Source organism: Antechinus flavipes, chromosome 1 (genome assembly GCF_016432865.1).
Source record: "Antechinus flavipes isolate AdamAnt ecotype Samford, QLD, Australia chromosome 1, AdamAnt_v2, whole genome shotgun sequence".
NCBI lineage: Eukaryota > Metazoa > Chordata > Mammalia > Dasyuromorphia > Dasyuridae > Antechinus > Antechinus flavipes.
This window is the reverse complement of record NC_067398.1, coordinates 717,967,796-717,979,414: the sequence shown is the minus strand read 5'-3', so window position 1 is coordinate 717,979,414 and position 11,619 is coordinate 717,967,796. Positions and strand designations below refer to the sequence as shown.

At 60.3% G+C, this 11,619-nt stretch overlaps 1 protein-coding gene across 1 annotated transcript; it reads left to right on the top strand.

Moving 5' to 3' along the window:
- Positions 1-3,253: 3,253 nt before the first annotated feature.
- CLDN5 (claudin 5) lies at positions 3,254-4,101 on the top strand. Its single transcript, XM_051973205.1, has one exon. The coding sequence runs from the start codon at positions 3,350-3,352 to the stop codon at positions 4,004-4,006; it is 657 nt and encodes a 218-aa protein (XP_051829165.1). The 5' UTR covers positions 3,254-3,349; the 3' UTR covers positions 4,007-4,101.
- Positions 4,102-11,619: the final 7,518 nt, after the last annotated feature.

Here is an 11,619-nt window from a genome sequence, read left to right as displayed (position 1 = left end):
CCTCCGTGTTGCGGGAAAAAGAGGGAAAAAGAAGAAAGTAGAAAAAAGAAAGAAGGCGAAAAGAATCTGTTTCCCTCTGCTCGGAGCTCGTGGCTCTCCCGGAGGCCGCTCTACATCGGCCGCCCCCCGGCCCCGCCCACTTTCTGGGCTTTCTGCACGCGGGCAATGGAGCCTTGGGTCGCGCGGGTGGAACTCTGGCTCAAGGGGCGGCCCTGAGCTGGACTGGAGGGACGAGGAATGAAACTGAGCCCGGAGTAGGAGGGAACACCTTAACAAGCATTAATTAAGCACCTACTGTGTGCTAAGCTCTGGGGAAAGGAGGAAAGCCAAACACGGGCCCCGCCCTCGGGGACTTCACGCTTTCCCAGAGGGAACAAGAAGACAACTGCAGGTGACTGAAAGTGGTGGAGGCTGTCACTTAAGAAGATCGGGTCTCCCCCGCATCCGGGGCCTTCTCTCACACACAAACACACACACACACACGGGGACGTAGCAAACCTCTTGTACCTTTGCCAAGAAAACTCCAAATGCGGTCATGAAGTTGGACATGACTGGAAAATGACTCAACAATAACAAAGCATCTGTATGTGTGTGTGTGCCCACAAGGAGATGGAAGGTGTGAGAGCGAGGGAGGTCAGATCCTTAACATCGGGAGGGAGTTTCAGAAGGTAAAAGCAGGAAGGAGAGAGGGGGTCAGGAAATAACAGATGTTGCAGGTGGGGGCTGGGAGGCAGTGGGAGCAGAGCTAGGGGGGCAGTGGGAGCAGGGCTGGGGGGGGCAGTGGGAGCAGGGCTGGGGGCTGTGGGAGCAGAGCTAGGGGCGGTGGGAGCAGAGCTAGGGGCGGTGGGAGCAGAGCTAGGGGGGCAGCGGGAGCAGGGCTGGGGGGGCAGTGGGAGCAGGGCTGGGGGGGGCAGTGGGAGCAGGGCTGGGAGGCAGTGGAGCAGGGCTGGGGGGGCAGTGGGAGCAGGGCTTGGGGGGCAGTGGGAGCAGGGCTTGGGGGGGGGAGGGGCAGTGGGAGCAGGGAGGGAGGCTTGGGACCAAGCTGCCTTTAGCTCTGAATCACCCGAATTCCCTGGGAACCCTGGCGGGTCCCGCCCTTCCCTGTAGTCAAGGTGATGTTGATTTGCTGATCATTTCCTGAGTGAGAGGTGAAAGGGAGGCGGTGGGGTGCCGCGGGCGCTGGCACTCGGAGCGGAAGGGGAGAGCTCTGCCTGTTCCCGGTGCTCTTGCCAGAGCCTGGGGCCCCGGGGGGTTGCAGGGGGGTGACCCGGGCTTGGATGGGCGGCCTCTCAGCCTGCAGATGCGAGGCCAGTTCCCAGGGCCGGGGCCCTACAGGGGGAGGGCTGGGGGCCCTCAGGGCCGCTGGAGCCAGGCCTGGGGCTGCTGGCCTTCTGAGATGCTCACCGTAAAAGAGGGGAAGGAGGCCCGGAATCCACCAAACCGCAAGCATTTCTAAGCACCTACTATGTGCCGGCTTCTATGCCGAGCAACACACAAGCTCCCCAGCACCATGCTGCTATTAAGCTCTAATAAAATCTAAAGCCATTGGCACCTTGACCTGTTTTGTTTGTTTGTTTGTTTGTTTTGTTTTGTTTTGTTTTGTTTTTTTGTAGAGAGAGGCAGGCGAGGAGCCGCAGAGCTGACCTTCCAGCCAGGCAGTCCCCATCCTGGCTGGGTGACCCTGGTCCAGTCATCCACCTCAGGGCTCGCCCAGATTGGGATGCGGACCAGCCCCAACAGAGGGCGTTTCCTCTCTTCCCGGTTATCGCTCCAAGTTCAGGCTATCGCTGGATCATGGTATTGGAGAGACGGAATGGTCATGGAGAGAGCTGGGTTCGAGTCCTCCTCCTGACTCAAACTGGCTGGGCGACAGGGGGGGCTCATCTGACCTCCAAGTTTCCCGGGCACCTTCTAGCATCCTCAGCAGCAAAAGTAGTGATTGTTTTTTAATTAAAAAAAATTATACACATTATGAGCCCTGTCGGGAGAGAAAAATCCGAACAAAAGGGGAAAGAAAACCAAGGGAGAGGGGGGAAAACAGAAGGAAAAAAAAAAGAAGAAGTGAATAGAGCACATTGAGTTATATTCAATCTCAAAGTACCGATTTAATTGGTAAAGGACCAAGCTCATTGGAGTTCCCCACGCCCATGAAGCCGCAAGGCCAGTCGCTCTATTTCGCTGCCCTTGTGGGGCGCGGTCAGTGTTGTCTGCTGGTGCGACTGATGCTTGTTTTGTGTGTGTGTGTGTGTGTGTGTGTGTGTGTGTGTGTGTGTGCTTTGAGCGCGCGCGCCAACCCGACCCGTGGGTCTCTCTAGCGCGCCCCAGGTGCGTGCGCCGTTACCTGGCGTAGGCAGAGAAACGTGGGGAGCAGAGCGCGCCCCAGACCCAAGTGGGGCTTGGGGGCGTCTTGGGCTCCGGACGCTAGTGCCCCGGACTGAGGCACTTAACGCAAACCGCCGGGTTTGCTGCTTTCCGCAGGGACCTCCGAGCTGATATTTTATCGTGGAGGATCAGGGGAAAAAATCCCAGGGCTCCCCAAGTGAAATTTTTTCAAGTAAGCTTGGGCTAAATGACATTTGTGGTCCCTCCGATTCTGCCCCGGCGGGGTGGCGGGCCACAGGAGGCGGGGGAGGGGGGTCTTTCAGACCACGAAGAGCCTCATCGGGGCGTCTCTAGGCCGGCCGTCGAAGGAACTCGAGGTGGCCGCGAGGGGAACGATTCGCGCTTCAGGACGCTTGCCCAGCACTCCGTCTTTAAAAGGGAGAGCTTGGCGGACTGGAGGCCCCACCCAGAGCTAAATCTTGGCTCCCGGGAGTCTAGGCGAGGTCCGAGGGGGCGCTTCGCCCGGCTGCGGGGAGGAGCGGGCAGCGCCGGGACCCCCCCTTTCCCCCAGTCCCCCAGTCACTTCTCCGAGATTCTGGGGCAGGATTCCCACGCGTTTTTGTTGCTCTGCCTCCGGCTCTACCTCCCCCGGCTCTCGCCATTGGCCGTGGCCCGGCCGCGGAGGTCAGGGATTGGCCGCCCGGGCTGGGCAGGGCGGCCCCCGAAGCTTTAAATACGCAGCCCGGGGCGGCCGGAGCCGCTAGTCGGGAGCGGAGCCCCAGAGAGCGCGAGCGCACGGGAGGAGACGGGAGAGCAGCGCAGCCGAACCGACCAGAGCCTCAGCCGAGCGCAGCAGCCCGGAGCCCGGCCCCGACGAACCGAGCGGCTTCAGGGCGGCCCGGCCCCGCAGCGCCCGCTCCCACGCACCGACGCCCAGGTCGTCCGCCGAGCCCGGGGCCGCGGCCTCTCTCCGCTCCCTCCCCTCCTCCTCCTCCTCCCGCCAGCTGCCGGTTCCTGCCCCGCGGCCATGTCCTCGGTGGCGCTGGAGATCCTGGGGCTGGGGCTGTGCATCGTGGGCTGGGTGGGCATCATCGTGGCGTGCGGGCTGCCCATGTGGCAAGTGTCCGCCTTCCTGGAGAGCAACATCGTGACGGCGCAGACCATCTGGCAGGGCCTGTGGATGAACTGCGTGGTGCAGAGCACGGGCCAGATGCAGTGCAAGGTGTACGACTCGGTGCTGGCGCTCAAGCCCGAGGTGCAGGCGGGCCGCGCGCTCACCGTGCTCGTGGCGCTGCTGGGGCTCGTGGCGCTCATGGTGACCGTGGCCGGCGCGCAGTGCACCACGTGCGTGGCGCCGGGCAAGGCCAAGGCGCGGGTGGCGGCCGCCGGCGGCGCCCTCTACGTGCTCTGCGGCCTGCTGGCGCTCGTGCCCCTCTGCTGGTTCGCCAACATCGTCATCAGCGAGTTCTACGACCCCACGGTGCCCACGTCGCAGAAGCGCGAGATGGGCTCGGCGCTGTACATCGGCTGGGCGGCCACGGCGCTGCTGCTGCTCGGGGGCGGCCTGGTCTGCTGCGGCGCCTGCTCGGCCGCGGCCCGCGAGGATCTGCCCTTCCCGGTCAAGTACTCGGCCCCGCGGCGGCCCACGGTGAACGGGGACTACGACAAGAAGAACTACGTCTGAGCCGCCCGGAGGCCGGGGGAGCGCGAGGGAGCGGCCCGGAGGCCAGGGCGCGGGCGCACACAACCGGGCCGCCGGCCGGCGCTCACCCTGCGGGACCCGGGGCCGCCCACGCCCCCTCTCCCGGCCCGGGACGCCGGGAGCCGAAGGCCTCCCCGGGGACCTCGGAGAGGGCGGGGTCTGGGCTGCGGACACCTTCCCCGCCCCACTCCGCCGCCCACCGAGGCCCAGAACCCCAAAACGGAGTTCGAGGGCCGGCGGCTTGGAGAACTGCGGAGCGAGAGGCGCGGGAGCCGACGGAGCCCGAGGGGGAAGGGAGCAGTCCTGGTGGGCACGCTCCCGCCCACTGCCCCCCCGGGCGGCTCTGCCCTGGACCCGCGCAACGAAACCGCGCCTTCCTAACTCACGACCCCCGCTCCCCGCCGGGGGTCCCAGCCTTCCAGATTGTTCTCTCCGACCAGGTGCCATCTCTTCGATACCCCTAGTTTTGATATTCCAGGTGGCACAGGGTGTAGGAGGGAGGGAGGACCCCAAGAGGCAGATCTCCCTCACCTTCCCCTCCTGCTTTACCACGACCCAGTTGCGCTTTGGGATCCAAGAAGAGAATCGAGGGAGTTACTTTGAGGACTCTTCGAACCCGACTTTTGGGGCCGAGGCTTGAAGACCAGGTGGCAACGGGTCTGCCCCAAGGCGGGGGGAGGGGCGCCCTTTGTGCCTCTCTCTGGAATAATAGACCCTTGAACTGGGCTCCCCAGCCAGCAGCTATTATTCCTCCGGCCCTTCGGGGTCTGCCTCGGAAACTTCCCCCAGACTCTTCCCGGGCTAGATTTGAGCCCAAACCTTGCAGCCCTTCCTCCTTCCTTCCCTGCTTCCCCCTCCCCTGAGGGGAGAACAGAAACCGCTAGCCTGAGCGCTCCCCGTTTCCCCTGGGGAGGATTTGGGACCAGCTCCTCTTGCCGAGTAGTTTTCGTTTTCTGAGATGCTGAAGAAGAGTTTTGACTTTTGAGACTCCCCGCCTCCCGCCGGCCACAAGCCCAGGACCCCGCGCTCCAGGCGAAGGGCGAGCTGGGAGGTCAGTCTCGTTGCCGGAGCGCCCAGTCTCCTTCTCAGGGCGGCCGAGCCCCAGCCCCCTCCCTCTCTTGCTGGGGAGGACGGCTGCCCCCTTCCTCCGCAGAGATAGCAAGGGCCTTTCCAGCCTTGACTCCGAGTGGGAGAAGGCTGTTGGGGAGGGGCTGTGCCTGGGGTAGGGGGTGCTCGGGGAGGGAGGGAAGCGGGACAAGGGAGTCCATCTAGCACTGAATGTTAACTGTGCTCGGCAAAAAGTTTCAATGTTGCTCTATCTCGGTTGTTTCCTCTCTGTTTGCTACTAGGTGTAGAACTGGGGACGTGGTGCAAGGCCATCTCTTTCTCGAGCTCCCCTCTCCCCCCTCTCCCTGCATCTTTTTAGTGCTGGATCTCCCCATCCGGCCTCAGTTTCCTCCTATGGAAAACGCAGCTTGCCCTAGACAGTTTCTGAGGCTCGACATTCTCGGTTCCAAAGCCACTCCTCAGTTCTAGCTTTCTCTCTTCCGTTGTCTCTTCCAGCTCAGACCATGTTCTAGTTCCAAGTTCTCTTCAGCTTGGATGTTCTCTGTTCTAAAGCTCCTTCCTCTTCTAACGCTCTTTTCCATGGGTCCTTCCTCCTTTGCCAGTCTGGGATTCTGGGCGTCTGAGGCTTCCCAGGGTTGCTGGAAAGAAGGGCACCTGCCGCTTCCTTCCTAGTCACTTCCTGGGCAAAGCAGTCCATTGAAAGGGCTGCGTGGGAATGGGAGGAGGGGCGGCCACGGCTCTGTCAGGGCCCTCAGAATCGGGAGGGGAAGGCCCGTTAGGGGGCAGCTGCAAACCTGGCCCTAGAGGGTGGCCTTTTGGAGACCTGGAGCTCTCCCCAAAGAGCACTTCCGGGTGGAAAGCCGCTCACATCCCTGCCCTTCCCTCATCCTTTGAGCATTGCTTTCTCCTCTCTGGGTCTTCCTCCCCAGTAAGAGGAGGGGGTGAGACCCGCTGGCGATGCCCCAAGAGAAGGGCAGCCCGAGTGGGACGGCATCTCAGATGCCCGGGCTTGCCTGCCCATATGGGTGGGGTGGGGTTGGACATCCAACCAGGACAGAACGTCAGAATCGGAGGGACCGCAACTGTCATTTAGCCCAAGCTTACTTGAAAAAATGTTGCTTGGGGAGCCCTGGGATTTTTTTCCCCTGATCCTCCACGATAAAATATCGGATCGGAGGTCCCTGCGGAAAGTAGCTTTGGGAGCTGGATCTTTTTTTTAAGAAATTGTCCTATGCTAGCCCATGTATAACCTATATCAAACTGCTTGCTGTCTTGGGGGGCGGGGGAGGGAGGGAGAAAACATCGCCACTCAAAATCTTATCACAATGAAGGATGAAAACCATCTTCACACATAATTGGAAAAATAAACATCGTCTTCGGCAACACAAAATCGAATCGTTTAATCCTTCGGAATAATGCCGGCTGTAAAAAATAAAATGGTTCTTTCCTTCTCCTTCTGATCCCAGATGTTATGAGTGAAGCCTCCGGTCTTGCCTGGTAGGCTGCCCGACGCGGATGCCCCGCAGCGGACTCTTGGGGCAGCCCTCTGTTCCTTGGCTGCAGCCCCCCTGGCCCGGGTTCAAGGTCAATCGCTATGCCTCTTTTATGGCTTAGAATTCATTCTGACTCACCTAATTTTTTACAGATGCATCCCCGAGGAAAAAAGTCCCCCACAAACGTTTGACAGTTAGTGATGGGTAGAGCGTAGTCCCGGGCCAAGTCGATGTGCATTTATTAAGTGCTTACTGTGAACCCGACCTCCGGCCAAGGGCTGGGAAGACCAATGTAAGCAGAAAGCCGGGCCCTGCTCTGAATTTATATTCTAGTGGGAGAAGACAGCGCAGAAAGGGAGTATGGGAAAAGGGAAGGAGGGGCTTACGGGGACAGAGCCGGGAGTGGAGGCCGGAGAAGATGGAATATGGCCGGCATCTTCCTTCTCCAAGAAGTTCTGGGAGGAACCAGCTGATGGGCCCAAAGGGCCAGTCTAGAGAAGGGCAGACTCCTAGATCTAAGCTCATATTTGGGGGGCAGGGTTGGGGGGTTCCAGAAATGAACAGGGCCAAAGCTGGACAGGACGTGTCCGCACCCCTGCTTGTGCACTTATTCTGCCGCATTCTGGGACTGAGACACATCCCAGACGGGCAGTGCTGAGCTGGAGGGCAGGGGTTGCTGGGGCACGAGGATGGACAGGTTCCCACCCCTTCCAGAATCCTTGCCTGCTGCCCACTCCCAGGAGGCCGCTGCCTAGGTAAGCCCTGGCTCTGGAGTCAGAGGCTCCATGGCAAGCGCTGCCACCGAGTCCGGGACCTCGGTTTCCTTCTCTGTATAATGAGGTGCAGCCGTCTAGTTTCTAAGTCCTAGAACCGAGGAGCAGATCTCCCCCCAACTCCCCAGCCCCCCGTGAAGGTGTCAGTCCTGTGACAACTCTCTCAGGTGGGAACTGCCTTTTTCATCCCTCCCATTTTAGAGTGGAGAAGACAGGCTCGGTAGGGAAGTGACCTGCCCAAGATCACTCAGCTACGATCTCAGCCAGATCCCCGGCCCGGACCCCAGAGAGGCTTTTGTACGTCAGAGACCCCAGTAAGAGGGGGAAGGGAGATGCAGGATTCTGAGGTCCCTGGAGTCCGGGTCCCCTGTCCACCCCCTTTGCCACCTGGTGGCCTCTCCCCAGGCAGAGGAAGGGGAGGGCCCGGGGTAGAGAAGGAGGAGGGATCCGCAGGAATGTGCTTAGGAACACAGGAGTTTCAGAAAGACGACTCAGCACATTCCCGGAGCGGAGCCCGTCTGGCCGGGGGAGGCCGGGGTGGGGGAGAGGCCAGAAGCCTCCCCCCAAGGAGGCTGCCCGGCACTCCCCACGCCAGGCTGTGGGGTGGGGGAGGAGGAGATGCAGTGGGCTGCCTCCCTTCCCGGCCCCACCTCCCAACACATACACCTCCGGCCTCTGGGGACCTCGGCGGGCCCCCTCCCTATCCCTCGGGGCGAGAACACCGTGTACCAGGCCAGTGCCCACAATGGGAGCCAGACGCAGGGGAAGTGCTGCTCTGCCCGCTCCGCCCCACCCTGCCCCCGCAGGCACCTCCTGGCTCCGGGGTCCAGGGCTCTGCCCTGGGCATCTCTGGAGTGCGTGGAGAGAGGGGATCAGGGAGGGAGGTGAGGTGGGAAGGAAAGAGGGGAGGGAGACAGGAGAGAGTGAGACAGAGAAAGGGGAGAAAGGGAAAGGACAAAAGAGAAAGGAAGAAAAGGAGGGAAAGGGAGAGGGAAAAAGAGAAGGGGAGGAAAGAAGGAAAGGAGATGGAGAAAGGGAAAAAGAGAAAGGACAAGAGAAAGGGAGAAAGGGAGGGAAAGGGAGAAAGGAAGGGAAAAGGAGAGAGAAAGAGAGAAGGGGAGGAAAGAAGGAAAGGAGATGGAGAAAGGGAAAAAGAGAAAGGACAAGAGAAAGGGAGAAAAGGAGGGAAAGGGAGAAAGGAAGGGAAAAGGAGAGAGAAAGAGAGAAGGGGAGGAAAGAAGGAAAGGAGATGGAGAAAGGGAAAAAGAGAAAGGACAAGAGAAAGGGAGAAAGGGAGGAAAAGGGAGAAAGAAAGGAAAAGGAGAGGGAAAGAGAGAAGGGGAGGAAAGAAGGAAAGGAGATGGAGAAAGGGAAAAAGAGAAAGGACAAGAGAAAGGGAGAAAGGGAGGGAAAGGGAGAAAGGAAGGGAAAAGGAGAGAGAAAGAGAGAAGGGGAGGAAAGAAGGAAAGGAGATGGAGAAAGGGAAAAAGAGAAAGGACAAGAGAAAGGGAGAAAGGGAGGGAAAGGGAGAAAGGAAGGGAAAAGGAGAGAGAAAGAGAGAAGGGGAGGAAAGAAGGAAAGGAGATGGAGAAAGGGAAAAAGAGAAAGGACAAGAGAAAGGGAGAAAGGGAGGAAAAGGGAGAAAGAAAGGAAAAGGAGAGGGAAAGAGAGAAGGGGAGGAAAGAAGGAAAGGAGATGGAGAAAGGGAAAAAAGAAAGGACAAGAGAAAGGGAGAAAGGGAGGGAAAGGGAGAAAGGAAGGGAAAAGGAGAGAGAAAGAGAGAAGGGGAGGAAAGAAGGAAAGGAGATGGAGAAAGGGAAAAAGAGAAAGGACAAGAGAAAGGGAGAAAGGGAGGGAAAGGGAGAAAGAAGGAAAGGAGATGGAGAAAGGGGAGAAGGGGAGGAAAGAAGGAAAGGAGATGGAGAAAGGGAAAAAGAGAAAGGACAAGAGAAAGGGAAAAGGAGAGGAGAAAAGGAGAAAGAAAGGGAAAAGGAGAGGGAAAGAGAGAAGGGGAGGAAAGAAGGAAAGGAGATGGAGAAAGGGAAAAAGAGAAAGGACAAGAGAAAGGGGAGAAGGGGAGGAAAAGGGAGAAAGGAAGGGAAAAGGAGAGAGAAAGAGAGAAGGGGAGGAAAGAAGGAAAGGAGATGGAGAAAGGGAGAAAGGGAGGAAAAGGGAGAAAGGAAGGAAAAGGAGAGGGAAAGAGAGAAGGGGAGGAAAGAAGGAAAGGAGATGGAGAAAGGGAAAAAGAGAAAGGACAAGAGAAAGGGAGAAAAGGAGAGAAAGGGAGAATAGGAGGGAAAAGGAGAGGGAGAAAAGGAGAGAGAGGGGGAGATGGAAGGGAAGGGTAACTTACAGAAGCCAGAGAAGCTCTAGAAGAGGGAAGCGACAGGAGGAAAGGCCCAGGAGGCCGGGAGAGGAGAGAGGGGCCAAGGAGAGGTTCAGGTCTGGGACAAGGAGGGGATGTGGAGGAGGAGGCTTTGAGGAATAAAGGCAATGATGGGAAAGGGGTGGACAGAAACAGGGAAAGAGAAGGGGAGATGGGAAGGGAAGGGGACCAGCAGGAAGCAGGGCCTGGGACAGAGAGGGGGATGGGAAAGAAAGGAGCAGGGAGGGCCAGAACTGCAGGCGGAGGGGCCGGCTGTGCCCTGTCCGGCCCTCACAGGGACCAGGGCGTAGCCGCTGACCCGCACAGCTTTGGGCTGAGAATCCCCGCCGGCTCCCGGGGTCAGAAGGGCAGCCGCGCCATCCGGAAGGCCCCCCTGCCAGAAATCACCTCGGCAGAGCCCTCGCATTATTGCGCGGCGGCTTCTCCTTTTGGGAACGGGGGCGGCAGGGGATGGCTGGAGGCCCCGAGCCTGGGTCTGACACAAACCAGGTACAGTCCGAGGGACAGCAGCCTCGGGGACAGAGCCCCGGCTCCCGCGGCCTGGGCCGGCCCTTTGTGTGGCGCTGACCGTCCCCTCCTCGCTCCGGCGTCCCTCTGCTCTCTTCTGAACCCGAGTGGGCCGGGGACCCCGAGACCAAACCTCAGCGGGTCCCCTGGCTCGTACGGGACGAAGGCGGTGGGTCTCCCTCTTGGTGCGGGGCTGGTGTGGACGCCCCCCCCCCCCAGCCTCTATTCCGAGAAGCTTAGCTGCCCTCGGGGCCCCGGCTCTCAGTCCTCAGGCCTGGTGGAGCCTGGGAAAAGGCGATGGGCCGAGGAGGCCGAGAAATAAGAGCGATCGTTAACAGCGCCGACAGCTCACAGAGGGCTTCGCAAAGATGGTCCCAGCTGACGGCCCCAACCCGGGGAGCCGGGCGCCATCATGCTCTCTACAGAGGAGGAAACTGAGGCAGACAGGGATCACATGACTTGCCACAGAGCCAGGCTGTGAGAGTGTCTTCCTGACCCCAGGTCCGGCGCTCTGGCCCCCACAACACCTCGCCGAGGAGGGACAGAGCTTGGAGGGCACAGAGAGGGAGAAGGAGAAAAATGGTGGGGAAGGGACGGGGTCGGGATGGGGTCAAGCCAGCTCCCCGACCCCTCCTGCAAAGGCCCTCCCCGTACTGTATCCGGCCTCTCGGAGCTGCAGAGAGGAAGCCAGGAGACGAGGGGAGGCTCCTGGGCCCGAGGCGGCCTCAGTGGAGGTCTCTGCCCACATGGTGACATCTGCGAGCGGCCGATGCCCTTCTCATCAGTGGCAGGTCCCACGCGGTCATCCGAGCGCAGAACAATGTTATCTGTCTCCCTGCATGCACAGGGAAGGGGGGCGAGGAGGGAGGCGCTCTTCCAGCCTTGGAAAGTGGGTCAAGTGGGAGGCCAGAACTTAGCCATAAATCACCGAAGGCCTGGGTTTCCCCAAGGGCATCTCTGCAGGTCACAGCCCCGAACTTTTCCAAAACACGTTCCCTGGCTGGACAGATAACCCGAAGCCCAGCCCTGCTGGGGAACAAAAACACCCCGGCGGGGCCGCCCATCCTGGCCCAGCCAAGGCCCCTCTGCGCCGGGCAGCGAGGGACACCAAGGGAGGGGGGCGGTTCTAGCCTGGCTGTGGGGTCAGGCCCAGCTCGCAGGACTCCAGTCGGGAGGCCCGCAAAGGGGGGTGCGCCAGGGATCAGAGGCTGCCCGCACTCGTCCCCGGCTCCCTGGGAGCAGACTGGGCCGGACCCCCGCCTCTCCCCACCCTGAGCCAGGCCCCGGCCAGGCCCCGGGCCGAACCGCGTCTCCACTGAGGAGGTCCAAGATGGAAGCGGCTCCAGGACTGGGGGGAATTAAAAGGGA